The sequence below is a fragment of the Bombyx mandarina genome, chromosome 01 (assembly GCF_030267445.1).
Source record: "Bombyx mandarina strain Sakado chromosome 01, ASM3026744v2".
NCBI classification, from domain to species: Eukaryota; Metazoa; Arthropoda; class Insecta; order Lepidoptera; family Bombycidae; genus Bombyx; species Bombyx mandarina.
This window is the reverse complement of record NC_143208.1, coordinates 12,697,943-12,722,033: the sequence shown is the minus strand read 5'-3', so window position 1 is coordinate 12,722,033 and position 24,091 is coordinate 12,697,943. Positions and strand designations below refer to the sequence as shown.

At 42.1% G+C, this 24,091-nt stretch overlaps 1 protein-coding gene and 1 pseudogene across 1 annotated transcript in view; both read right to left on the bottom strand.

Moving 5' to 3' along the window:
* Positions 1–2,514: 2,514 nt before the first annotated feature.
* The window catches only part of LOC114245291 (solute carrier family 15 member 1-like), a 46,179-nt gene continuing 24,602 nt past the window's right edge, over positions 2,515–24,091 (bottom strand). The window contains exons 8-15 of the mRNA XM_089732436.1: positions 23,321–23,557; positions 21,147–21,392; positions 19,789–19,892; positions 17,403–17,549; positions 15,004–15,247; positions 13,871–13,978; positions 12,015–12,158; positions 2,515–2,732 (exon numbers count right to left, since the gene is read on the bottom strand). Of these exons, the coding sequence (XP_089588562.1) occupies positions 2,550–2,732; positions 12,015–12,158; positions 13,871–13,978; positions 15,004–15,247; positions 17,403–17,549; positions 19,789–19,892; positions 21,147–21,392; positions 23,321–23,557 (1,413 nt within the window). The 3' untranslated portion in view covers positions 2,515–2,549. The remainder of the gene's footprint in view (positions 2,733–12,014; positions 12,159–13,870; positions 13,979–15,003; positions 15,248–17,402; positions 17,550–19,788; positions 19,893–21,146; positions 21,393–23,320; positions 23,558–24,091) is intronic.
* LOC149503554 (uncharacterized) lies at positions 3,920–4,786 on the bottom strand (annotated as a pseudogene).

Sequence of the window (24,091 nt, the reverse complement as noted above, 5' to 3'; positions counted from 1 at the left end):
TACAACCCTAATCAGATTTCCACAGCGCAACTAAGCTAGCTCGTTGCAAGATTTCAAATAAAAATATAGAAAAATAAGCGATCGTACCTTCCGGTTGAGGAGCGGAATGTCTCCAAGCTTCGGATATCCTGAGTGAACTAGGAAATCTTTGTTAGTCCTCGAACTGCTGATCAAAGGCAATTCGATCGTCTGAACAATTTCCGCCCACAGGCAAACTGTAAGTCGGCGTGAACGTAAGCACTTTAGAATCGACACGTTTTTTAAATCATACTTCTTTTACAATTTATGTGGGAAACTAACCAAACATATAATATACCATTATCATATTGCACTTTTACTTACAGAAGGAAAATATTTATTGTACCCACCAAGAAGATAAGCGTCAGTTTTTGTAAATGCCAAAAAATCTATACGGCTACTTTTTTTTGACAAAGTATTCCTCAAACTATATGTTCTTATTGAAGTTTAGACCAGCGCTTTCAGTGTTGCCAGTGATGACCTCTGGCACAGAGATATGCTTTTTTGGAAAGGGAGGGTTACTGGCGGCCGAGAGGCTTTCCAGTTTCACCAGGGCAATTGGGCGAGCATGAGCTCAGCCAGGGGGTGGGATTTGCTAACAGCTCTTTGAGCGCCTCCGAAAAAGACCCAACAGCTCAAGGGCAGCTGCTTCGCAAATGGATCTACTACCGGAACGAAATGGCAATCTACTGAGAAGATCCGACGAGAAACTCAACGGACTGAGGTATGGGGTATGTTACACTTTTGCGAGTTCGACGAGTACCATTACCTTTTTTTTTAACTCTAGGGAATCCCTTTACGGATACTAAGCCCCATCGAACTCCACCACACCGGCTACACCAATTACTAGAGTTCCTAAGCCTGCAGGCGTCTAATAATAGTGACACACCCACGTATGCCGTTATGGATCATATACAACTAAAGTGACACCTTGTTGCGAAGGGATATTTTACGCCGCTTACAAATAGGATAAAGTCTGTCGAGAATAAACAGTGGCGGAATGTCATGAATACGTCCAGGATTACACCCAGATACTTGAACTTCCTAGCCTAAGGTAGATCGGCAGATCATCTCCAGAGAGGCGGCGGATCGCGAGAGGGAGAGCTCTTCTTCCCTCTCGGCACCGTGTCACCGCTGCCGAGCTGGGGGTCAGAGGAGGGCGTTCGTCCAGCTCCGACCCATAGATGGTTGGACGAGCTCACAGCCCACCCGGTGTAAGGTGCTTACCGGAGCCCATAGACATTTACAACGTAAATGTGCCACCCGCCTTGAGCTATAAGTTCTAGGTCTCAATATAGTTACAACGGCTCCTCCACCCTTCAAACCAAAACGCATTACTGCTTCACGGCAGAAATAGGCAGGGTGGTGGTACCTACCCGTGCGGACTCGCAAGAGATCCTACCACTAGTAATTACGCAAATTATAAATTGCGGGTTTGATTTTATCTATACTAATATTATAAAGAGGAAACATTTGTTTGTTTGTTTGTTTCGAATAGGCTCCGAAACTACTGGACCGATTTGAAAAATTCTTTTTTCCATTAGAAGCCCGACATTGTCCCTGATGAACATAGGCTACTTTTTTTTTTTTTATTTTTTTTTTTTTTGTTTCATGTGTGTTTTAATGTTTCCGAAGCGAAGCGAGGACGGGTCGCTAGTTATATATTAAATAGGAAAATATTTTGAAGAATCCTTATTTGTAAACCACATTTTGCACATGCAGAAAAAAGTAGGATTCTTCAAAACATTCACGGAGGGAGAGCAAGTCGTTGTTTATTTTTGTAAAATAATATTATAGTCGTATCATTATCGAGAACTTTACCGTTTGCAATAATACAGTCTTCCCCAGGCGTGCAGCGGTTGCATTTTGTGGAACAAGACATGCGATATTTTTTAAAACAATACCCGTTCGTGAGACATCAATCTGTAGATCGGATTTTTTTTCTTTTATTTCAAATACGATACTCTACAATTACTGCGTAGTAATTGTTTTGTCGACTGAAAAGTAAAATATTACAGTGTTTCTTCGTTTTAATGACAAAAGATAGAATATTCAGATTTAAAAATTACTTTATTGTCGTAAAATTTTACATAAAATTTAATCTTTTCGCGTAGGTATATTATATATAGGAATCTGGGAGAAGTATCGTATGCCGGTATATAGAACACACTTGAGACTACAACCTCATGTCTCAAGGTTGGTGGCGGCATTCACGACATCCATGGGCTCAGGCAAGCAACACCAGGTGGATCGTGAATGAGCAAAAAATGCTTTGTTTTTATTAGTTTTTTAAAACTATTAGAATTTTTCGAGTCAAATTGCCGCTTGTAAATTTCCAGTTATCTTTGAGCATTTATAGGCATTATAAAAAAAAAACAATATTGAGCGTACTTTAAAGCTTATTGATTTATTCAGCTTACTCCCAAACTTAAGGATTACCTTAAATTATTTCGACCGTGGACTTTCTATTGAGTAAATAGTAAAAGAAACAAAGCATTAAGGATAAACATTTATTACTTCACATACATTAATTATTTAGCTAAAGTAGTGACGTTTAGATCCGTGGACGTGGGTGTGGCTAGGTTTACATGTGCCCGTTGAGGCCAGAGGGAAGAGTGCGTATGCTTCATTACTCCTAGACAGGACGCGACGCTTTCAGATCCTCGGCTAAACACGCGAGTGCTTCCCGTCGACAATGAATGCACGGATATTACCTACGAAGTTAATTTACTTTGTTTATAATATCTTACATCTTTAAACGAGCAATTCTTGTATATAAATATATAAATAATCTGAATCTCGGAAACGGCTAAAACGATTTTCATGAAATTTAGTATACAAAGGATTTCGGGGGCGATAAATCGATCTAGCTACTTTTTATTTTTAAGAAAATGTTGTTTTATTCGTGTTTTCAATAATCAACTTTATCGATAATTCTGATTTTTTATTTAAATAACCAGTTCATATTTTTTTATTATTCTTTCGAAAAATATTATTCATATTTCATCATTCTATCAATATGTAATTCGTATTTAAATATAATTTCTGAAAACCACAATATATAAAAAAAAAATACTCCGTTGCGCCCATACACGATTCATCTTCGAGAGATCAGAGTTACATTCCCGGTCCAGTTTTGTAGACTATATACAATTAGCGTACATTATAAGATTTGAAAGACCGTTTCCGAAACCCAAACGGGATTAGCTACTGACCTTTTTTACTGGTGGTAAGACCTCTTGTGAGTCCGCACGGGTAGGTACCACCACCCTGCCTATTTCTGCCGTGAAGCAGTAATGCGTTTCGGTTTGAAGGGTGGGGCAGCCGTTGTAACTATACTTGAGGCCTTAGAACTTATATCTCAAGGTGGGTGGCGCATTTGCGTTGTAGATGTCTATGGGCTCCAGTAACCACTTAACACCAGGTGGGCTGTGAGTCCCCCACCGAACGTGGTCTCGCCTTGTCGCGGCGGTGGGGCTTAAGCGTGCACCCCGATACCGTGGAGCAGCGTTGTCTGCACAGGGGTGCCGCGAACAAAGAGGACTGCACACCGTGTTCCCGTTTTCCCACCTTTGCTGGACAAAGGGTGCGTGAAGCGGGAGATGGCTCCCTTCTGGAGCCCTCTTGAATGCTAGGCCATGTCCCCGGCAGCTCTTTGGCTGCTAAAGGGGAAGGCCCTCCAGAGGAGGGTACCGGTACGCCGGCGTGGCCACACCGTGGTCAGACGTGTGGGTCTGTCAGTAATGGTAGACCCCACGTGGATGAGAAGTGAACCGGAGGGCACTCCCTTCCGGTCGCTGGTTGCCATGTCCCCGGCTGCCTCTTGGCTGCTAAAGGGGAAGGCCCTCCAGAGGAGGGTACCGGTTTACCGGCGTGGCTTCGAAGAAGTACACCGCAATCCCTACCGAGTAGGGGACGGGGGCTGCTGCCTAGCAGGAGCCGTGAGGATGCGAACCTCTATAAAAAATGCCCCAATCCCAAGTTTTTGAAACTTGACGATGGGATGAATGACTGGAGGGAGTCTAGTCCCAAGGGTTGTCCCATACCGTAATCCCCACTTGATGGGGGGCGGGGGCCGCTGCCTAGTAGGGGCCGCGAGGATGCAAACCTCTATAAAAAATGCCCTAATCCTAAGCCTGTGACGTGCCCGGTGATGGGATGAGTGGCTGGAGGGTGTCCAGTCGTGAGGGCCGTCCCAGGGGACCGACCCCTGGTTAAATAACAAAGGAACGAAATTAATGATGGCAAACTTACAGAAAACATTACCCCAGGAGGGTACCACTCTAGGTGGAGAATCCCTCCGTGCTTCCACCTCGGTGGGAGCATGCTGCCCCACGTATTCTGGGGGGGGCAAAGCATGCCACGATGAAGGGGGCTGTGCGACGGGCAGCGGAAAACCCGTCGAACCGAGGTGTGCCAGCGCTGGCTCGACGCGCTCTGCGCTCGTCAGCGACTGCGAGGCGGCTGGCCCGAAAGGGAAAGTTAGGCGGAAGAGAAAGGCGAGGGGAGTTTCTTCCCGCGAAGGGGAGGGGGGGCAAACGTCGTCCTCTGACGCGAATGCCCCACCGGAGAAAGTGGTAGTAGTCTCCGATGCGGCCTCTGCCGCGGAGGAGATGCCGCCTCCTAAAGGGAGACCCGCCTGGGGGAAGGGCGCACCGTCACAGGCGCCGTCATCGGCGTCGATGTCTGTCGCCTCACTGGACGGGCGGACGACAGAAGAGGAGGAGGGCGGTCTTCAGGACCCTGCCTTGGTCATAGGCAGGGCCATGAAGACCGTCAAGTCGTATGCGGCGACCAGCACCAAAACCAAAGCCGCTGGCCGCAGGCTGCGAGAAGTGGTCTCGCGAGTCTCGAAGGTTCTGCCTTCGGTTGCTTCCGCCAATGACCAGGTGGTGCAGCTGATGGCGGAGAATTCGAGGCTCCGAGCACAGCTACAGGCACAGCAGCGGCCCGATGACAGGGTTGCTGCTACCAAGCGGGTAGCCGCGACGAGGTCGTCGCCCGTGTTGCCACGTGCCGCTGGGGCGTCAAAAGAAGCGGTTGGCCGGGGGAGCACCGGCCGGCACTTGGTCCCCCGCTGAGGCGTTCGCGCCCGATAGCGGGGGCAATGGAGTAGGGGAGGGAGCGATGGATGTGGTCCAGCCTTAATGGATCACACCTATCGCTTCCTGCAGGGAAACTTGAACCACTCCGCTGGGGCTCAGGACATGTTGCTCCAGACCATGGCGGAGTGGTCAATTGACGTGGCTGTGGTCGCCGAGCCATACTTCGTTCCCCCAGCGGATGACTGTTGGTTTGGGGACGTTGATGGCGTGGCGGCCATACATATCAGAAGATCCGCGATGGTCCCCCCCCTGGCGATGGTGACCAGGGGCCCCGGGATCGTCGCGGTACACTTAGAAAATATCGTCGTGATCGGGGTGTACTTTTCTCCGAATCGGCCTACCGTCGAGTTCGAGCGGTTCCTGGACGGGCTAGAGGTGATCGCTCGTCACCTCGCTCCCCGTTCAGTGATACTGGCGGGGGACTTCAATGCGAAGTCTGACGCTTGGGGTTCCCCATTCACGGACGCTCGTGGTAGGCTGCTGGAGGAGTGGGCGGTCGCGGTCGGTCTCTGTATCGTTAATAGGGGCTCGATCGCGACTTGCGTGGACGGGCGAGTCTATCGTGGACTTGACGTTCCCGAGCTCGCCCGTCGCGCGGCGCATCCTCGGCTGGAAAGTGGTGGTGGGGGCGGAATCGTTGTCCGATCACCGGTATATCCGGTACGATCTTTCTGCCCCCGCGCCGACGCCGGCTGCAGGTGCCCGCGGGGTTGACCCCCCGCAGGATTCCCTAGGTGGGCACTGAAGCTCCTGAACAGGGAGCTCCTGGTGGAGGCCTCTATGGTGGCGGCGTGGGCGCCCACGCGCCCACAACCTGTCGATGTGGAAACCGAGGCCGAATGGTTCCGGGGCGCGATGCACCGCATATGTGATGCCTCGATGCCCCGGGTCGGCTCTCGGCATTCTGGACGGCGACAGTTGCCCTGGTGGTCGCCCGAAATTGCAAGACTGCGTGCGGTCTCCATTCGGGCGAGCCGCCAGTGCACTAGACACCGCCGTCGCCGCCGCCTGCGGCGCGAGGAGCCTGTCGCGTTCGCGGAGGAGGAAGCTCGGCTGCACCGCGAATATCGCGCTGCGAAGGACGCCCTGCGGCTGGCCATCAGGCGGGCCAAGGAGCAGAACATGGAGAGACTCTTGGAGGCGCTCGAAGCGGATCCGTGGGGGAGCCCATACAAATTGGTACGCGGCAAGTTACGCCCGTGGGCCCCCTCTATGACTGAGCGCCTCCAGCCTCAGCAGCTGCGGGACATCGTTTCGGCGTTGATCCCGCAGGAGCGGGAGGGTTTTGTCCCTCCCGCTATGGGCGGGCCGTCTGACACCGTCGACGGCCAAGCTCCTGCTGAGGTGCCCCATATTACCGAGGCAGAGCTCCGGGTGGCCGTTGTCAAGATGACTGCGAAAGACACGGCCCCCGGCCCGGACCGAGTCCACGGCCGGGTATTGGCCTTGGCCCTCGCTGCCCTGGGGGACCGGCTCCTTGAGCTATATAATGGCTGCTTGGAGTCGGGACGGTTTCCGTCGCTCTGGCGGACGGGTAGACTTGTGTTGTTGAGGAAGGAGGGGCGCCCGGTGGATACAGCCGCCGGGTATCGTCCCATCGTACTGCTGGACGAGGCGGGAAAATTGCTGGAACGTATTCTGGCTGCCCGCATCGTTCGGCACCTGGTCGGGGTGGGGCCTGACCTGTCGGCGGAGCAGTACGGCTTCCGGGAGGGCCGTTCGACCATGGATGCAATTCTTCGCGTGCGGTCCCTCTCGGACGAGGCCGTTTCTCGGGGTGGGGTGGCGCTGGCGGTGTCTCTTGACATCGCCAACGCATTTAACACTCTGCCCTGGACCGTGATAGGGGGGGCACTGGAGAGGCATGGAGTGCCCCTCTACCTCCGCCGGCTGGTTGGGTCCTATCTGGGGGCCAGGTCGGTCGTATGTACCGGGTACGGTGGGACCCTTCATCGTTTTCCGGTCGTGCGTGGTGTTCCGCAGGGGTCGGTTCTCGGCCCCCTCTTGTGGAATATCGGGTACGACTGGGTGCTGAAGGGCGCCCTCCTCCCGGGCCTCCGCGTTATTTGTTACGCGGACGACACGTTGGTCGTGGCCCGGGGGGATGATTATAGGGAGTCTGCCCGTCTCGCCACAGCGGGAGTGGCCCTCGTCGTCGGAAGGATAAGGAGGCTGGGTCTCGACGTGGCGCTCAATAAATCCGAGGCTCTGTGGTTTCACGGGCCGCGGAGGGCGCCACCCGTTGACACCCACATCGTGGTTGGAGGCGTCCGGATAGGGGTCGGGGTGCAGTTGAAGTACCTCGGCCTCGTGTTGGACAGCCGGTGGGCTTTTCGTGCTCACTTTGCGGAGCTGGTCCCCCGATTGATGGGGACGGCCGGTTCTTTGAGCCGGCTGCTCCCGAATATTGGGGGACCGGATCAGGTTGTGCGCCGTCTCTACGCGGGGGTGGTGTGATCGATGGCTCTGTACGGTGCACCTGTGTGGGCTGAGCCGCGCAACCGGGCCACTATGGCTCGGTTCCTGCGCCGGCCGCAGCGCACTGTTGCCATCAGGGTCATCCGCGGATATCGCACCGTCTCCTTCGAGGGGGCGTGTGTTTTGGCGGGGACGCCGCCATGGGAGCTGGAGGCGGAGTCGCTCGCTGCCGACTATCGGTGGCGCAGCGAGCTTCGTGCTCGGGGCGTGGCGCGTGTCCCCGAAAGTGAGCTGCGGGCGCGGAAGGCCCATTCTCGGCGGTCCGTGCTCGAGTCGTGGTCGAGGCGATTGGCCAACCCCACGTGGGGGCTACGGACCGTCGAGGCGGTTTACCCGGTCTTTGATGACTGGGTGAATCGTGGCGAGGGACGTCTCACCTTTCGTCTGGTGCAGGTGCTGACCGGGCACGGATGCTTCGGGAAGTACCTGCGCCGGATAGGGGCTGAGCCGACGACGAGGTGTCACCATTGTGGACACGACCTGGACACGGCGGAGCATACGCTCGCTGTCTGCCCGCGTGGGAGGTGCAGCGCCGTGTCCTGGTCGCAAAGATAGGACCTGACTTGTCGCTGCCTGGCGTCGTGGCGTCGATGCTTGGCGGCGATGAGTCATGGAAGGCTATGCTCGACTTCTGCGAGTGCACCATCTCGCAGAAGGAGGCGGCGGGGCGAGTGAGGGAAAGCTCTCCTCACTACGCAGAAACCCGCCGCCGCCGAGCAGGGGGTCGGGACCGGGGTCGTATCCGTGACCTGGCCCCCTAAGAGCTAGGGGTCCCACCCGTTGTGTGCGGGGAGAGACCCAGACGTGGGGTGGCGTGCTTTGCACGCTCACCCGCAATAGGAAGCCGGGTGATGGTAGACCGCGTTCCCCCGACCGCTCTGGGGGAAGGTGTAACGCGGCGCCATCAAAACGGGCTCTCGGCCCGCTGAACGAGGGAACCGGTGGTCGTGTCGCTGGCGGCCACCGGTCCGGCGTCCGTGGGACGGTGGGATGGATGTAATGTGCTCTGCGTCAACCCTGTCCCGCCGTTTCAATAGCCCCGACTGGGCTCCGGCCCGGTCCGAGGTAGGGCGCCGGTTGTGAGCGGCAGGAGTTTTTAGTGAGGTTCAACTCCCACATACCCCACCTGCCGCGCGGGTGGGGATCCGGCGATTTTCTCCTGTGGAAAAAAAAAAAAAAAGGGTGGGCTGTGAGCTCGTCCAACCACCTAAGCAATAAAAAAAAACCTAAAATAAATTAAAAAAAGTTCATTAGTAAACAAAGTATAAATAATTGAATTATCAAGAATAATTATAATACGAAGACAGCTAGCTGGTAACCGTCCTCTGCATTACAAGGAGATTGCACGACAGTTGATTAAAAAAAAAAGGTGTAATTTTCGAATGTGATATGATTTTGTGGTATCGCGTTTGGTATCATACCTCGCCCTCGCCCTTGCAAGTGTTTTTTTCCTCCCTACTTATTCGCTGGTAACCTAAGGGGCTATTTCAGCTACGCCAAGACGGGTAGGTGAGCTCACAGGCTCAACCTGAGAAACAATTTGCTAACATTAGCCCTAGCAAACCGAATGACCTTAATTGAGGCTGCATTATAGATCGGCATTGTTATGGCATTCGCTAATATAGTGGCCATTCGCTAATGCCCATGGCTATATTAGCCATGGGCATGGCTTCTCCCAATTGATGCAGAAGGTGTGTAGGGCTACACACCTTATCAGAGGCGAATATACTGAGCTTAATATATTGAAAATATAAAAAAACAACGATTTTAGATGTATTCAATGAATCTAATGTTTTAAATTTAAATACCCGCCATTGTTTAATCTCCCACCTGCTATGTTAGTCACCAGTTCGATTTTATACCACGCTATTGAATATAAGGAATAAAATATATTTTATATAAAGTGAGCCGTCATCTGTTATCTGCTCTAAGATTACTTAATACAAAGTAGAATTACAATTAAACGTAATGAGGAATTTTAGAATGATATTAAGTTTACATTACAGTTTTTTTTTCCTACCTATGAAGATAGCCTTGAAAGGCTATTTCAGCTTCACCCTAACGTGTAGATGAGCTCACGGGGTTCAAACCGGGAGAGTTGCTAACACGGACCCTGAGCAGTGCTTTGCAGAATCTACCACCGGATCGGAAACGCGACCCACTGAGAAGATCCGGCGAAAAATTCAATGGGCTGTCTATGGGTTAATTCGCTCGTCGAGCCCTTCGTCGCAAGCAACGGGTTCGACGAGGACGGTGACCGTTGCTTGTGGTGCCTAGAAGCACCGTTAATGGATCGGGAGTATCCGTAATGACTCATTACAGACAAGATTGTGCCCATGACTTAGTTAAAACTTTTATGCACAATATACATTTTTTTGCGATATAGTTAGGCCGATAAGCTTTCCATCTGGAATCGAATGTTGGAACTAGAACTTAACTTGAGACATAGTACTAACTTTTAATACACCAGATATTGATTTTAAATAGCTATGCCATAATACATAATAATACTACAGTCAGTTTATCCTACATTGATGACAATAGAATTGTTTTCAATTATTACATACGTATTCACATTTTAGTTTAAATTTAATTGCTAAAAATATGCTACAGGTTTTTTATTTATTGCTTAAATGGGTGGACGAGCTCACAGCCTACCTGGTGTGAAGTGGTTACCGGAGCCCATAGACATCTACAACGTAAATGCCGCTACCCACCTTGAGAAATGAGCTGTAAGTTCTCAGATTTAACAACGGCTGCCCCGCCCTTCAAACCGAAACGCGTTACTGCTTCACGGCAGAAATAGGCGGGGCGGTGGTACCTACCCGTGCGGACTCACAAGACGTCCACCAGTAAAGGTGACAAATTGTGAATGCTTAAATTTTACTTATTATTGAGATAGGCCAAAAATGCCGTAATATTAATCGCCACAATCGATGCCTTTGAACAATTTCAATCGTCAATTTTATCAATCATTATAATCTCAGAAGCTCTGTTACTGATTAATGAATGTTTTCCTTACGTCTTACGTCCCTAGATCACAGATTTCATTGTATTTTGATTATATTTTACCACTGCTACTTATTATATGTACCAATTTTGTTTTCAAGTAAATTTTACCTGCAATTGTTAAAGGTCATCATATTTCACGAAATACCTTTTGACATTAATTTGAAGTAGGTAATGTTCTGATGAGCCGAAACATTTCTCAGGTTAATTCGACTAAAGGTTAAAGGGCCTTATTATATTCTCATGTTCCATTTGTTATTATTAAAATAGGTAAGTGCGCGTAAACAAATTTAATTTTATAATTTGCGTCGCTTCTGTTGTCTAGATTAAGTTCGGGATCAGATTTTGTTGGTACAATAGAACGTTTTAACATAATCCCATTTTAATGCCGAGTAATCGAATCTGCTATTTGAGTATTTTAAAAACCTTCCCTGTATAACTACGAAGCACATTGTGATATCAATTATAAATTAAAGACTTTGTGACTTTGATCACAAAACCGTCTAACGCCCGGGCTCATCTTTCCCTGAAAATGAAAAACCCATTCAAAATGCCAGACTTCAATAACTGTTTCTTCTTTCGGTGTACAATAAATGTCAATAAAGATATTAAATATTTTCTCACGAAAGTTAGAAAAGAAATCTAATGTCAGCGAAAAACACCTTAGTCAGCCATGATCTAAACTATTCGGATCGCCGAAAATAGAGATCGGAAAAGCAGTTTTAATTTTATAGTAAAACATTAATGAATAATTTTTTTCTGCCCGTTGAAGATGTTTACAAAAATGACATTCAGGGGTGCCAGATTTCAGATAATCGATTTTTGTATGTATATATATTTATTCAAGAAATTTGAATAATTTACAACCTATAATGATTTTGTACCTTTATCTTATTAAAAAATTATGATTGAACTGAAAAATCTATCGATAAATATCGCTACAATAAAAGAAGCGAGAAATTGAACAGTTAAATCATTTTTTCCCAACTCCTACTAAAGTCTAATAACGTAAGATATGCTCCTTTTTCAAATATTTAAATTTTCATCTAACGCGGTTGAATTCTTTGCACAAAACTACATTTTAAAATTGTATTATATATTTTCGAATTTCCAAACATTACGCTCCCGTTTATTTTCCATTGAACATTTTTTTTATTATGTTCTCTAACCACGGAGATAATATTTTTTCGAATTCTAGAATGGTAATTCTAGTATCTGATTTATACGGCGATGCTAAGTGCAGATAGGATCAAAACGTCAAAATCTGTTTTGATATAGCAAAATAAATCACTTAAATTCTAAAAAAAATAACATGTTTTAATTACGCAACCTATTTTAGATTTTTTAATCTCTTTAAATGTGTTTATTTTTTTTATTAACATTTCGATAATAACAAAAACTAACCCTTGATCGGTGCCTTAGGAGGGGGCGGCTCTCAGTCGAAGATCCGTCTTCATTATCGCCCCGCGATTGAAAACCACGTGACATCTTCAAAAACGTAAGCATGGCCACAGCTAGCACCGCAGCGTAAACGAAGAACTCCGTCGCCTATACACCAATAGTATCGAAAAATCCATGACGGAAGAATAATAGCCTTTATTTCTTAATTGTATTAAGTCTGACTTTTGGATGAGCGTTTCAGCAAATTATAGTTTGATCAAAAAGTAATTATACGACACCTCAACCGAAAACTCACGACAAATGAGAATTTTTTTTTGTTTTCGCAATACACCTTGTGTTGTTTAATTATCTTTGTGCCTACGTTAAGTACATATGAAAAAACCTATATACGTAAATTAAAATTGTAACAAACTTGACCATTCAACACATAATAATTTCCAGTTAATAATTCATGAGCAAGTCACCCGTCACAATTTAACTTCGGAGCCTAAAACTCAACTATGTAGTATTTGGCGATGGTTTAAATTTTATCGCAGATCATTAGGCGGTAACCACTAGCGGCTAGTTAGATAAACTCCCGGGCTGGAGAAGAGTGAACCAATTCGATCTTCCCGCAAACACATTTCCTCCACTAAATTGTACGAAGGCCCTACTCGTGTTTGCACACAAAACGACTTCGACTGCCGAACAATTTTCACTGTCCACTCGCATCCACTATATTCACAGTATTTTGTCGCAACAGAGTACCTAAGCTTTGAGTATAGAAGTATACAATGTTCTATAAAAGCGTATTTTGTTAGTTTTTTTAAACTATTATTTATTTTCATTTTATTGTTGAATTTAAAATTTTTGAAGTGAAAACTTCTTTAGAATCGTTGTGATTTCAAACCGGATGCAACGGAAAAAACGACAGGTAAGAGACACAAATACAAAAATGTGTAGGATGAAGCCAGCAAAGAATGAGACAGAAATATACATACTATTTAATACAGCGCCATCTGTGAGATTTTTTAATACTAACGTGTGTATGAAAGCTCTTGTAGTGAATTTTAATTTAGGATTATACGTGAAATTAAAATATCAATTCGCAGAGGGCGCTACCTTACAATTATTTACTAATGACAAAATTTTACATATACTTAAGACGTTTAGGATAATTGTATTTTAATTTTGGAAGGTTTCACTTCTACCACGTGTGAATTGCACACATGTAATTTTTTTACTTGTTTTATAATTTTTTTTCAATTTTTTTATTGTATATTGAATTGTCATCGGTCCTTAATAAGTATACCAAATTTCGAGTTAATCCGACGTTTTAAGGGGATCAAAATCATGTTCAAAGATTCCGTTACAAACATACATACGTCTGAAGCTAATCAAAGTGTATTAAAAAACATACAGTCGAACTGAGAACCTCCTCCTTTTTTGAAGTCGGTTAAAAAGGTTTTAAATACCAGTGAGAATAAAATAATAAAAACTTTAGCTAGTACCTATATACTTTACACAAACATTTTATGAGTGTGCATGAGTCGGTCCCATCGTTCTGCCTATTACTACCGCTAAATAAAAATGCATTCGAATGATCGGATAATTCTCTACGAGCTTAAAATAACTGGCTACTCAGAACACGCCACAAATGCAATAAATTATGTAGGTATCTGTGAATTGAATGAGTTATTATAGTATTCATATTAACGATATAGACACGAACATCGTTTTTACGAACATCAATTTCGAAACCGATTTATATTCAAAAGTAGTTGCATTTCCTAGTCGCACAATGTGAATACTAATGACGAAAATCTCAATTTTCTTCCTTCCATCGTATCTCATTAGATATAAAGGGGAAGAAGGCTTACCCTGGACTCGAAAATCTTGGTCTGAGCCACGAGGATTACGATCAAGTTTCCAAAAGCGACCGAGACGTACCACGCGGCAATTGTTATTGTTTTCATGCTCTTCGGTGCCTTTGTAAAATAGAAATAATCTATAATATATATAAATATGGATTGCTGTTCGTTAGTCTCGCTAAAACTCGAGGACGGCTGGACCGATTCGGCTAATTTTCGTCTTGAATTATTTGTCGAAGTCCTGAGAAGGTTTAAAAGGTAGATAAATATGAAAATACTCGGAATTAAATAAAAATAACAATTTTGTTTTTCCTTTGACGTGTCGCCCGTCGGACGGATTCCTTTTGTTTGTTTTAAGTTTATTTTATACAAAAGCTTAGGTCTTTTATTTATCGATAGAGGCACTACGAAGTCAGCAGGGTCAGCTAGTATAATAATATAATGATAAAAATGTGAAATACATTAATTACAGAACAAGCGACCACGGACGGTCTGAGCTTCATTAAACTTCACAAAGGCAAACAAAAACTTATACGATTCCTCCAATTCTATGAATAAATGAACATCAGCAATGTGCACTAGACCGGAGAGATTCTATTAAATAGGATGTACAATTTAAATTTCCTTTTAAATACGGAATGCATTTTCTTTATTCACCACAAACAAAGCGAGCTGTTCCAAAGCCTTTCAGCTATTGCTAAATGAATAAGTCTTTTGAGTTAGTTCGAACGTTGTTTTCCTAAAACACTTAAATAAAGTTACAACAGACATCGTCTTTTCGCATTAAAAGTGTACAATTTCCAAAAATATTCGAAATTGAGTTAATATGCGGTATCATTTGGTATCACCAGTATTTTTCTCATAAATACGGTCATAGCTTAAGTTTTTTTTTTTTTTAGTTTACCTATGTTTTGACTACTATTAACAAAATTAATACATAATTTTATCTTACTTTAAAAGACAGATACATAATGTAACAGGTAAAAAATAAAAAATAAATGTTGCAAAGATGACCAATATTAAAAACATGACATGGTAAACCTTTAAAACACTGTCCTGTAAAATTAGTAAGTTTTGAGATTATACAGTTTTTAATGCGAGAAGACGACATGTACGCTGGCACGATTGATTTAACATTGTACCTGAGTGAAGGAGAATTCCAGTCCAGACACGGCGAACATAATTTCGGCTACGGATACGAGTAGATATTGTGGCACGATCCAAGCAAGATGGAGTTCGTTGGGGGGGTTCGGTGCGTGAAGCACAGCCGCGTCGAGACGACCGAGCCTCTCCCGCAGACATAGCACGTACACTCCCCCGGCGCGGAGGTAGCCCTCACCAGAGCCGGACACTTCGTCTCCAGCGCTCGAGGCACGCCATTTAAATCTAACCAAATAATTACCAGACTTAAGCAGATTTTTTTTGGAACGAAGTTCTTTATGGTACATGCGGAGGGGTACTCTAACCGGGAAAAAACGTCCGTAACGTAAGATTTTCATTATTTATGTATAGTCTTAGTATGATGGCTATACAGTGTCTAATGTATAGCCTACGTGATGACGGTTATTATTATTATTCATATAAATAGCTGTTTCTTTGTATATTATTATTATTTATTTTTTATAAATCATTGCGAATAAAATAAAGTTGATAGCTTTGTAAAACATTTTTTTTAAATTACATCAATAAAAAAATCATAATAAAAATGTATACCCGAAGAATTATTTTCTTTATATCTCGAATAGAACTTAAAATTTATATTTTTATAATAAGGAACTTCGTTCCTATCCTGTGTCCCACGACACCACACATCTTTTTTTTTAAAATAAATATGTAGATATGTGAAATATAGTATGTATGTTTGTACTAAACTCAACTGCAACTTTGCTGTTTTATTTTATTGGAATAGTATTAACGGCTAATAGGCTAATATTCACCTACCACATGTTCTTGAGAGCTTTCGACGATAAAGACACAAAAGAAAATTATTTTAAGAAAACTGTTCTTTAATCAACTGTTTTTTTATTTATTACTAGCCGTACTCGCCCGCTTCGCTGGGCAATTAAAATTAACATGATTATTTATTGTCATTATTATTAGGGAGTCCAACACTCATATAAATATTAGCATATCCATTAAGTACATGTATTCTCTACATGGATACAAAGTTTCAAGTCAATCGGATGCATGGTTCAGTAGTTATAACGGAACATCCGTAAAAATCACTGTAGATTTATACATTAGTATTTACTATTATTATTATTATTTACTATTGATAAAATTTGATATTATGAATAAAAAATGGATTGTATTGTGATATATAATCACCGCCGCACTACTGCATAACTGTTTAACCTTATTTATCTATTCCGTGTGTTTAGCAGTGCGAATGGGCGAATGGGACAGTGATACCTATGTACCTATCCGCTCGAGCTCACAATACTCCCTTCTATCACTAAATGCCCTTTGGTTATCTCAGTGCGCTTCTATAATCCTCAGAGAACGCTGCTGCCTTATTTCAGATCCATACCATAGTAGCGATTTTAAATTTACGCAAAAAAGTGAATAATTGAAGTAAATACGACGTAAAACTTTTTTTATTGCTACGATGGGTGGACGAGCTCACAGCCCACCTGGTGTGAATTGGTTACCGTAACCCATAGACCTCTACAACGTAAATGCCGCCACCCACCTTGAGACACGAGTTCTAAGCATTACTGCTTGGTGGCAGAAATAGGCAGGGTGTTGGTACCTACCCATGCGGACTCACAAGAGGTCCTACCACCATTTTATTGAAGTGAGACTTCAAAAATCAACAGGTCTTATGGATAACTCCATGTTTTTTTTATTTCCGATTTCACCATCATTTCTGTATCGACTTTAAGCACTTTTTCGTTGTACTCCCGAGGGGAACCCATTGTTAAGTATAATTAATGTATTTCACTCTTAAAGTCGTTTTTCGACGTTGTTTTATTATAATTATTTTAGCTACAGTCTCTAAATATTTTATTTTACGTTACGTGTTTACGCCGTAAATGTTTTGAGCTTTTGATTGATGGATTTAACGTTCGCTTCAGAGCACTCGAATAACGAGTCTTTTCGGAGATATCGATGCAACCACAGCATTTTATAATGATATTTACGAAAGAGAATGATGTCACTATTCAAAACCAAATCCAAATGACTAAAGTTTGTCAGCGTTGTTTACGTTCAGGCATCTGTGCTAATTTGGTGGGGCGGGTTTTCTAAAAACTACACTAAAAAAGGCATGAAGTATATTTATTATTAATATTTTTGGTCTAAAAAAAAACATCTAGTTTTAACAGAAGCGATTTATATCATCATCATCATCAGCCTGCGGCAGTCCACTGCTGGACGTAGGCCTCACCCAAAAGCTCGCCACTGAACCCGATCTTCGGTTCTACGCATCCAGCTATTGCCAGCTGCCTTGCGCAGGTCATCGCTTCATCTAGCAGGAGGGCGTCCTGCACTAAGTTTGCCGGTTATATATGCTTAATTTTTATCAAGTTGGTATACTCACTTGCCAGGCTGCAGACACATGTAGGCTGACTCGCCAATTTGATCGACTGGCGCATCTGATACATAATATACATCGCTTAAACGTTTTTCAGTTTCCACAGCAATCGACACGTTTTTGTTTGGGCCTGTGTTACCAATATACACCACCCTGGAGAGGAAATGAAGAAAGTCTATGGCTCAGTGCGGCAATGGATCGGAAATCGCCTAGAGCACGTGACGTAATGAGAAACCGAACTAGGTCGCCTAATCACCTAAGGACGCCGCATCCTCGGATTCATTTCCTTTGAGAGATTTGTCTTTTATAGGTTCATGATCTTCAAAAGGTCCATTTGTGATCTAAATTTATAGATGAGTGATTTGCTTTAGATGAGTGCATATTTTTAATTTGTTTAACCATGTATACATAGTTAGTTCTAGACTTAAACTTATTAAATAAGCCCCTGGCAGATAATCCGATTACGTTACGGCATTACTGATGTCCATGGGCGACTGTAACCGTTGTTTTTTTTTTCAAATAGACATACAATACGTGATGTAAATGCATTTGCCTGTTGAAGAAAATACATTTTTCAGCTATTTTTGGACCGAGACCAAAGAAAATTCCGGTATAAAATATTTTTCAAAAACTACGTTTGCGAGTTTTATATTTTTGAAGTGAATCTCGCTCCGTTGAACATTCGAGCACGCCGGAGCCCGTGGAATTCGATAAAATTCAGGACTAGAATATGATCTGCATCCAATAAACTGAACAAAGAATATTTCTTGTAGCAACCACATACCAAATTTTTATTTATTTTTTTATTGCCCTAGTACACGGACGAGCATACGGCCCACCTGATGATGAGTGGTTACCGTCACCCATGGACTTCAGCAATGCCAGGGGCAGAGCCAGGCCGCTGCCTCACGCTAAAATATATGTGTAAATTTTGAAAAATTATGAAAGTTTTTCTTACACAGATGAATATTTTACAAATACAAAACAAATTTTACAATAAATGTATATATTTTGTTTGTAACATTCTTTTTTAATTAAAATAACAATTACATATGTACGCTGTAAGAGTTATATATGTTTTTGTTGATATATGGTAAAAAAAAATAGTTCCCTCATATTGACAAACTACAAATGTATTTGTAACGTGAACATGCACCATAAATTTCGTTGTTTGAAAAACAAACTAATAGTTTCCGAAATTTTATAATTGACCGCAACACACATTAGCGCTTATGTAGAAAATACTTAATTTTTTTTAGTCATCTACACTTATATGTAGTTTTAGAGAAGTTATTTTTTCGACCTATTTAAATAATAAATAATAATAAATATTTACTAACAATCATGCCACGTTAACTGGTCCCGTGATAAGTTCGTAAAGAACTTGTGTTACAGGTACCAGATAACGGATATAAATGTAAGATTTTTATTATACACATACATATATTTAATATACATCCATAACCCTGGAAAAGACATTTATATTTATCATACAAATATCTTCCCTTGGCGGGATTCGAACCAGCGACTCCCTTGTGTAGTGACCATGTCACTTACCACTACACCAGACGTACCGTAAATATAATATGAATTTAATTTGCATATTTGTCTTTCCCTCTCTCTTGTCTCTGCTGCTTTTCGTTTATCTTACTGTGATTGAAAGCAGAACAAACCTGAAGAATATCCTACTAACATTGTAATCAATAAAAGTCTTAATTTTTTTGTACATACTTCAACAGTACCGTATTTTAACGTACCCATCTTTAAGATAAAATCTAAAATGTTCAGGTAATACCCCGAACAATTAATGTAAAATTTTATTCTCTCCGTTATAAAAGTGTTTAAATTCGGAACGTCAAAATTGTCAACGAGCGACGTCCGCCATGACACTTCCCCTTTTTAATTCCAGTCGTTAAGGGCGACGCATCGATTTCATATTTAATATATTCATATATCTTTAATTTGTCACATAAGGACTAATAAATATATCAAAACTAATAAATACAGTTCACTCTCACTTACCACAATGCAACAAAAAGACATGCACGAATAAAACTCTATGCCAATAAATATATTTTCTTTGGCTTTAAAAAAATTTGCCAAATTATTAATCTTTGACAGATTTTCGACAGGCGGCATATACTCGAGAGCGAAAGACAAATACAATGCACCTAATCTAAGCAAAGATAAGTAGAGAAACGCTCCAAAATATTACAAAACGCTATTATTACAATGGCATTTTCTTTAATTTTCGTTCCATTTGTATGCCTACCCGTTAATATGATCAGGAAAATTGTTAAGTATTCTCAACGGGGATAATTATTAATGAATCAAATAATTAATATGATTTTAAGCCGTATCGTGAATTATAATTTAATTAGATCATACTAACTTGAGTTTGGGTTTGCCTGTCAACGACTTGGCAAAAACATTCGGATCCATAAAGTAAAATGCTATTTGATCGTCAGAGTTTTGCCCGATCACGACCGGCATAAACTGTAAGAGAATCTTGATATACAAACCTTGCCTTAGATTTTATACAATTAACGTCAAATGCAAAAATAATAAGACTAAACATAACTAGTTGTTACTGGTGGTAGGACCTCTTGTGAGTCCGCGCGGGTAGGTACCACCGCCCTGCCTATTTCTGCCGTGAAGCAGTAATGCGTTTCGGTCTGAAGGGTTGGGCAGCCGTTGTAACTATACTGAGATCTTAGAACTTATATCTCAATGTGGGTGGCGCATTTACGTTGTAGATGTCTATGGGCTTCAGTAACCACTTAAACACTAGGTGGGCTGTGAGCTCGTCCATAAACTAAGCAATAAAAATAAAATAAAATAAAATGTATTTTTAGTGCAACAATTGGAGGGATCGTCATCACCGGCCCACAGAAGTCCACTGTATAGGACATAGGCCTAAACCAAGGTTCGCCAAAATGACTGATTGGACGAATATTTTTTATAAATTTTCTTTTGTTTATTGAATACTGCCATCCTCTTTTAAACATGGTATCGAAGTCTTAATTGGATAATGACTGTACCATCCTTCAAACTAAAGTACATGAGTCCAATTACACGATTATTACACGATTTTATTACTTCATCGTGGATGAGATGCCATTCGTGAACATGCGTTTAGTATTGTACGTATTTCATCAGAAAATGTCTGCCTGCGGGATTTGAACATCGAAAAGTTCGGTGTCTCGTTACGAGTGCTCATTCAAACCGTCGCCTTCCGCTGAAGACAATTTTTAAATTCCGTTTTTAAAAAGAACGCTTTAAAAGACTACTACTATAAAAACAAACGTATCTAGAAATTGACTCAATCTCTGTCACTCAAAGTCAATGACTTTTTTTATTAACTATATAAGTTAAGTTCGTCAGTAATAAGAAAACTTATTTGTTGGTTATCTGTTATATTTCTTCAACGCATGATGACTGAATAAAAATGTATTTTAATACGAAGCATCGAAGTTGCGATAGGATTTTTACTGGTAGTAAGACCACTTGTGAGTCCGCGCGGTTAGGTACCACCGCCCTGCCTATTTCTGCCGTGAAGCAGTAATGCGTTTCGGTTTGAAGGGTGGGGCAGCCGTTGTAACTATACTGAGACTTTAGAACTTGTATCTCAAGGTGGGTGGCGCGTCTACGTTGTAGATGTCTATGGGCTCCAGTAACCACTTAGAAGCAGGTGGGCTGTGATCTCGTCCACCCATCTAAGCAATAAAAAAAAGGAAAACAATCGGTTACCATGGCAGCCACAGTGCTCAATTTCTCCTTAACGACATATCTTTTCAGAGCTCGTCCCGCGCAATTAGCGGGGCAGGTTGCTATGAGCGTGTGTACTCTGTGTTGCAGAGGCATCATCAGGGCGGTCCCTTGTTGCTCAACGGAGGCTACGCCCTCTCCTCGAATAGTCACGTGTACAGGGCAAGGCAAAGAATTCAACAATATTAATCCGGTGTGATGATGTTGAGGAACTTGTAACGTAGATCGCTACGAGAAAACATTCAAAACTATATATACATATGTATGTAGGTATATACTTAATTTTATTGTTTTTAGTAACCGTTTTACTAGTATTCTATACTATCAGTGGTATATGATAAATTTACGCTATAATAAAAATAAATAACTTATAAAACTTATTGTTGATCGAAGTATAAAACACTTCATTTTTGAGTATAAAGGAGAAACCCCATTTTGGGCCTAAGCGTTACACGAATGGGATATGTACCAAAAAATTCGTCTATTTTGCTTGATTAACCTATTGAAATCTTAGCTTCATTGACAATGGCCAAGTGTAGAAAATAAGTTGAATTCAATTTTTTGTTTTAAACAATCTTTGTAAACATCTGCAACACTTATTTCAATATACATACGTAACTAGCTCCGCAAACGTGCGGATTAGAATTAGAGCATCCATAAAATAGGATCGATTTAGTGGAAATCGAGTGTAAAAAATAATTAATACTCTTTTGCTTTAGGATAAATGATTGTTTTTATAGGTATTTTAATCAATGTAAATAGAGTATGGCCATCGAATCGTGACACAACTACTTACAATGGCGGCAATTCAAAATATCTACAACTGACAACATAAAATATAGCATGAAAGGATAGTTTTGCATTTTTATATTAATGTGACTATGCCCTAGAAAAATACAAATGTATCAAATCGTGTTATGTTATCTTTAATGTTGCCAACTGAAGATATTTTGGATTGCCGCTATTTAGTTGTGCCATGATTCGCCGGCCAGACTATGAACTTAATCTCATTGAATAACGTAACGTAAAGCACCAAAATCTACTAACAAAAATCATTAAAAGAAATAAATAACTGTGCCATTTAGTTATGACACGAAATCATGTCGGCAACTGCGGCAATTCAAAATATTTTCAACTGGCAATCTTAAATATAACATGAAAAAGTCGATTTGGTACTTTGAGTTTTTCTACGGTGTAGTTACATTAATAATTTTACTGGTGGTAGGATCTCTTGTGAGTCCGCGCCTCCCGCCCGCCTATTTTTGCCGTAAAGCAGTAATGCGTTTCGGTTTGAAGGGCGGGGCAGCCGTTGTAACTATACTGAGACCTTAGAACTTATATCTCAAGGTGGTTGGCGCATTTACGTCGTAGATGACTATGGGCTCCAGTAACCACTTAACATCAGGTGGGCTGTGAGCTCGTCGATAGGTATCTAAGCAATAAAAAATAAAAATAAAAAAGGCATGAAATAAAATTAAATGAAAGGTGATGACATAATATGGGAGCACGTCATGATTTATATTTTATATAAAAAAGTTATCATATAAATATAGTTTTTCATATAAAAAATTTTTCATTAAAATTAAAATAAGACTGACCCAAAGGTCTTAGTTACCAGGTCATAAAATCCCTTAAAAAAATCATTTCGTGCGCAGCGCGTTTCGCATTACGTTGTTTTTAATTTTTGGCTTTCGTTCGTTTTCGTAAACAACCTAACACGCGATTTCTCGTAACAGGTTCCATTTTTATTTTAAAGCAACCTGTTGCTGCAACAGGTTTCGTGAAAAATTACTCATCTTTAGTAGGAAACAGCCTCAAAAATATCGTTTTTATTAAAATATCTCGAACAATAAACATAACCTAAAATGTAAACATTGTCTGATTTTACCAATTTGGCCATTGCTGGGAGACCTGAAAATTGGGCTCATGAAACCTTCTTAGGTATTGTAACTTATGCCCAAATTCTAGCACTGTAACGCCAGGCCCAAGTTTGTATGGATTTCGGGTTTGTCCTTTGGTATTTTGAATGAATAGTGTTAAAAACTATTTACAGGCAGAGATATAAATGAAAACTTACCCACAACGAGATATAATTCCAAGAGTAGAATAGGCGAAATACACTGACATAAGTCAACACGACAAGCCGGGAATCTTACCTCGATTCCTATTTGCAGTATGCCCGCAGACACAAAAGCCAAAGCCGCCAACATACCCCCGATAAACATCTTATGGAGAGGTGGCAAATTAGGGAAGACAGGCCAGACACCCCCGGGACAGACCGGCATCATGAATAGCACCATAGCCGGGTTCATCACTTGTAGTTGGTCGGGCATTAGTGTTATACCAAAAATTTCGCTTCGAAGTCTTGACGCTTGGAACGTCCAACGGGATCCCTGTGCAGGAAAAAGTATATATTCCGTCTATGGCAATCAACGTGTTGATTATAAATTAATTAGTTTCTTAAATAGCAAGAAACATAAATAATGAGTTCCTATTAGATATTTTATTAAATAAATTGATGTGCCTGCGGATTAGCTTGTCGTGTGATGTCCGGCTACACATGCAGTTCTTCTTTAATTATTAATTATAATAAGTCAATAAAATAATAATAATAATTTAACTAATTAAAATAAATATAAAAAAATCAAAAAAAGTCAATTAAAAAGAGAAAAAAGAAATCAATAATATATCTACAATATAATTTCTAATAAAATAGACCTAAATCCATTTGATTTTAGCACGTCTGTGTTTCATGAATCTGTAAGGCATTTCGAAAGTCCCGTCCCGGTCCCGAGACCACCTCAAACCCCGTATTCCCTCGAAGTCGCGGCATGTGAATGATTTGTGTTAATCTGCTTGGAATGCAAAATACATTGATATTTTTTCCAACGTGTTTTTATTATTATTTTCGTTAACATTAACGTTAT